General features: G+C 34.7%; 1 protein-coding gene across 1 annotated transcript; it reads left to right on the forward strand.

The window, feature by feature from the left end:
- Window positions 1–355: 355 nt before the first annotated feature.
- LOC110608521 (cytokinin hydroxylase) lies at window positions 356–3,202 on the forward strand. The gene is made up of 5 exons (XM_021747767.2): window positions 356–745; window positions 870–1,096; window positions 1,507–1,748; window positions 1,947–2,328; window positions 2,548–3,202. Exons 1-5 carry the CDS (start codon window positions 466–468, stop codon window positions 2,968–2,970), a joined length of 1,554 nt encoding a protein of 517 aa, XP_021603459.1. The 5' UTR covers window positions 356–465; the 3' UTR covers window positions 2,971–3,202.
- Window positions 3,203–3,572: the final 370 nt, after the last annotated feature.

Genomic DNA, 3,572 nt, shown 5'->3' on the forward strand with positions numbered 1-3,572 from the left:
TAGCAATAAAATCATTGTATTTATACTCGACTCACAGTCTAATCTGATAATAAGTAATCTGAGTAAATCCAAAATATTTCAGATTCTACTTCTTCAATTTTCAATTTTTATTTTTTAAAAAAAAATTACATAGATTCAAATTTATATATAATTTATATAATATATGATATATCTGTATTTATTTTATTTATAAAAAATAAATTATAGTATATGGCAGGTATGTTTTAAAAGTTTTTAAATTAAGATATTCATAACCACTATATAATATTTAATTTTAAATTACTAAATTACCTTAGAATCTCCATATATATATATATATAGCTTGCTTGCCTATCTTATATATATAAATTGATGACCCTCAACACCTTTCACTAAGAAAAGCTGAGCAACACCTCTTCCTCGCCATCAATCGCATAAACCAGCTCTTCAATTCTCATCATAATCTTGCTATATAGCTAGGGAGGCATGGTGATTTTGGTACTCATAAGTCTGTTGATTATATTCTTGTCTTTATTCTTCAAAATAGCATATGACACCATCTCATGTTACTTCCTGACTCCAAGACGCATCAAGAAGATTATGGAGAAGCAAGGAGTGCGTGGCCCCAAACCCCGGCCACTTACAGGCAACATCTTAGACGTCACCTCCTTCGTCTCCCTCTCTACTTCCAAAGACATGGATTCTATTCATCACGACATCGTTGATCGCCTCTTGCCACATTACGTTGCCTGGTCTAAACAATATGGTATCTTCATCGTTTCTTTTCTTTCCTTTTCATATGCTGCAGTTGTCTACAGCAGGACCAGAACCTGAGACCTTTTGCGGGAACATCTGTGTCGGAGGAACTCACGATGTTGGTTTTTTTGCAGGGAGAAGATTTATCTATTGGAATGGGATCGAACCGCGCATGTGCTTAACAGAGACAGAATTGATCAAAGAACTTCTCACCAAGTACAGCATTAAAGCTGGTAAATCCTGGCTACAACAGCAAGGATCAAAACATTTTATAGGAGGTGGCTTGTTAATGGCCAACGGGGATAGCTGGTATCATCAACGACATATCGTGGCGCCCGCATTCATGGGAGACAGACTCAAAGTATAACTACTATATATTATTTGGGGAAATTTTTAAAAAAAAAAAAAAAAAACATTTTGGGTCATTCTTAAGTGGAATTTTATGATTTTAAGTTTTAATAAATCAATGGTTAAGTCGGTTATTTACAAATGTCCAAACATGTTAATGTCGTCAATAGCAGCCGACGTCGTGTTTTTTTCTTTTTGTATCTTTTTTTCCTCGTCACATCAGTAGCAATTAACGATATTTGGACATGTTTTGCTAACAGAGTTGATCACACGTGCAATCTAAAACCACATGACCCAAACTATAATTTTTTTTTTTTTTTTGTATTTTCTCCTGATTTTTCTTCTGCTTAATTGTTAGTTTCAGTGATTTTTTAAGGGTAGTTGTTGGTCTGAAATTAATATTTCTTCCTCATTTTTTTAAAGAGCTATTCTGCACACATGGTGGAATGCACCAAGAAGATGCTCCAATCACTGGAAAATGCTGTAGAATCAGGCGAAACCGAGTTTGAGATTGGTGAATACATGACTAGACTCACTGCTGATATAATTTCAAGAACCGAATTTGATAGTAGCTATGAGAAAGGGAAACAGATTTTCCATCTCTTAACTGTTCTTCAAAGTCTCTGTGCTCAAGCAAGCAGGCACTTGTGCTTTCCTGGAAGTCGGTCAGTCTTAATAATTTTCTCAGAATGAATAATTTTTTCTCTCCTTTTCTTATGATTCTATATATCTCTTATAGAAAGTGGGTATTGATTTTTATTTTTTTTTCTCTTTTACGTGGTCTTTTTTTATTTTTGATAGATTCCATCTTTTTCTATAAGCTTTAATGCTGATTCTTTCTTGTCTGTCACTCTCTTTTACAGGTTTTTCCCGAGTAAATACAACAGAGAAATAAAATCATTGAAGATGGAGGTGGAGAGACTGCTAATGGAGATCATACAAAGCCGAAAAGACTGTGTGGAGATTGGTAGGAGCAGTTCTTATGGAAATGATTTGTTAGGAATGCTTCTGAATGAGATGCAGAAGAAGAGAGGAAATGGATCTTTCAGTTTGAACCTACAATTGATCATGGATGAATGCAAAACTTTCTTTTTTGCTGGACATGAAACTACAGCTCTCTTGCTCACTTGGACAGTCATGCTTCTTGCCAGTAATCCTTCGTGGCAAGAAAAGGTTCGAGCCGAAGTCAAGCAGGTCTGCAACGGCGAAACCCCCTCCGTTGACCATCTCCCCAAACTTACCTTGGTAAGCAAGAATTTCTTTTTCTCGGCAAAGATTGAAAAGGTTATTTGCTTTTCAGGATATAAATTAAAGGAAATAAGCTCAAGAACGCAATGATTATTCATTTAAAAGATTACTCTTATATATAATGAGTCAAAGCACTTTGGCATTGCTAGGAGTCAAAGCACTTGGCAAACATTATTTAATAATTAAATTAATTTATGTGTATATTTTGTTTTACAGCTTAATATGGTGATAAATGAATCACTGAGGCTGTATCCTCCAGCAACAGTGCTTCCTAGAATGGCTTTTGAAGATTTTAAGTTGGGAGATCTTCACATACCAAAAGGGCTATCAATTTGGATTCCTGTTCTTGCAATTCATCATAGTGAAGAGTTATGGGGAAAAGATGCAAACGAGTTCAATCCTGATAGGTTTGCTTCCAAGTCATTTGCTCCAGGCAGACATTTCATCCCTTTTGCTGCTGGCCCCAGGAATTGTATTGGCCAAACTTTTGCTATGATGGAAGCTAAAATCATTTTGGCCATGTTGATTTCAAGGTTTAGCTTCACTATTTCAGACACTTATCGCCATGCTCCTGTCATTGTCCTGACAATAAAACCCAAGTATGGAGTTCAAATCTGTATGAAGCCCTTGAATCCATAGGACACATGTATTGAGGTGAAAGAGAGCTTGATCAGGGTTAAGTTTTTTGATAAAGATTGTCAGCATTTTCCTTTCCTTGAATTTTTTTTTTTTTTTTTTTTTTTTCTGGTGGGCCGGGGTTGTATTCTAGTCAACAGAGAGAGACATGGGAGGATGCTTTAAGAATAAGAAAACAAGTTAAGTTGTAGTTATTAATAAAATCAAAGAAGCATTGACAGTGATTTTGCTTTTAGTTTAACAAGGAACTGAGCGTCATGAAAGGCTAAGATGCTCATGAAAAGATTAAAGAAACCAAAAGTTGAAGGGAGGTAAAGGGTTTCCTCTTGAATTAGTTTTGATTCTTTCATCTTTTCTCCCATTAGAAATTGAATTAACAAAGTGCTGTCAACATTGAAAAGAAAATATAGAGGGCAACTTGCAATATTTGATAAAAGGAGTAGGGTCAAGATCTTTTTCTCTGCCAACCCATTATATACATATACTTAAACCAGTCATTGATTCTGCTCTCCCCACTACTAAATTTCTCTTATTGTTTTTTCTTTCAAATTCTATTTATTTATTTATTTATTTTTCATATAAAATTGACTATTGAATACTATATA

This window comes from Manihot esculenta, chromosome 2 (genome assembly GCF_001659605.2).
Source record: "Manihot esculenta cultivar AM560-2 chromosome 2, M.esculenta_v8, whole genome shotgun sequence".
In the NCBI taxonomy this organism is placed as follows: Eukaryota; Viridiplantae; Streptophyta; class Magnoliopsida; order Malpighiales; family Euphorbiaceae; genus Manihot; species Manihot esculenta.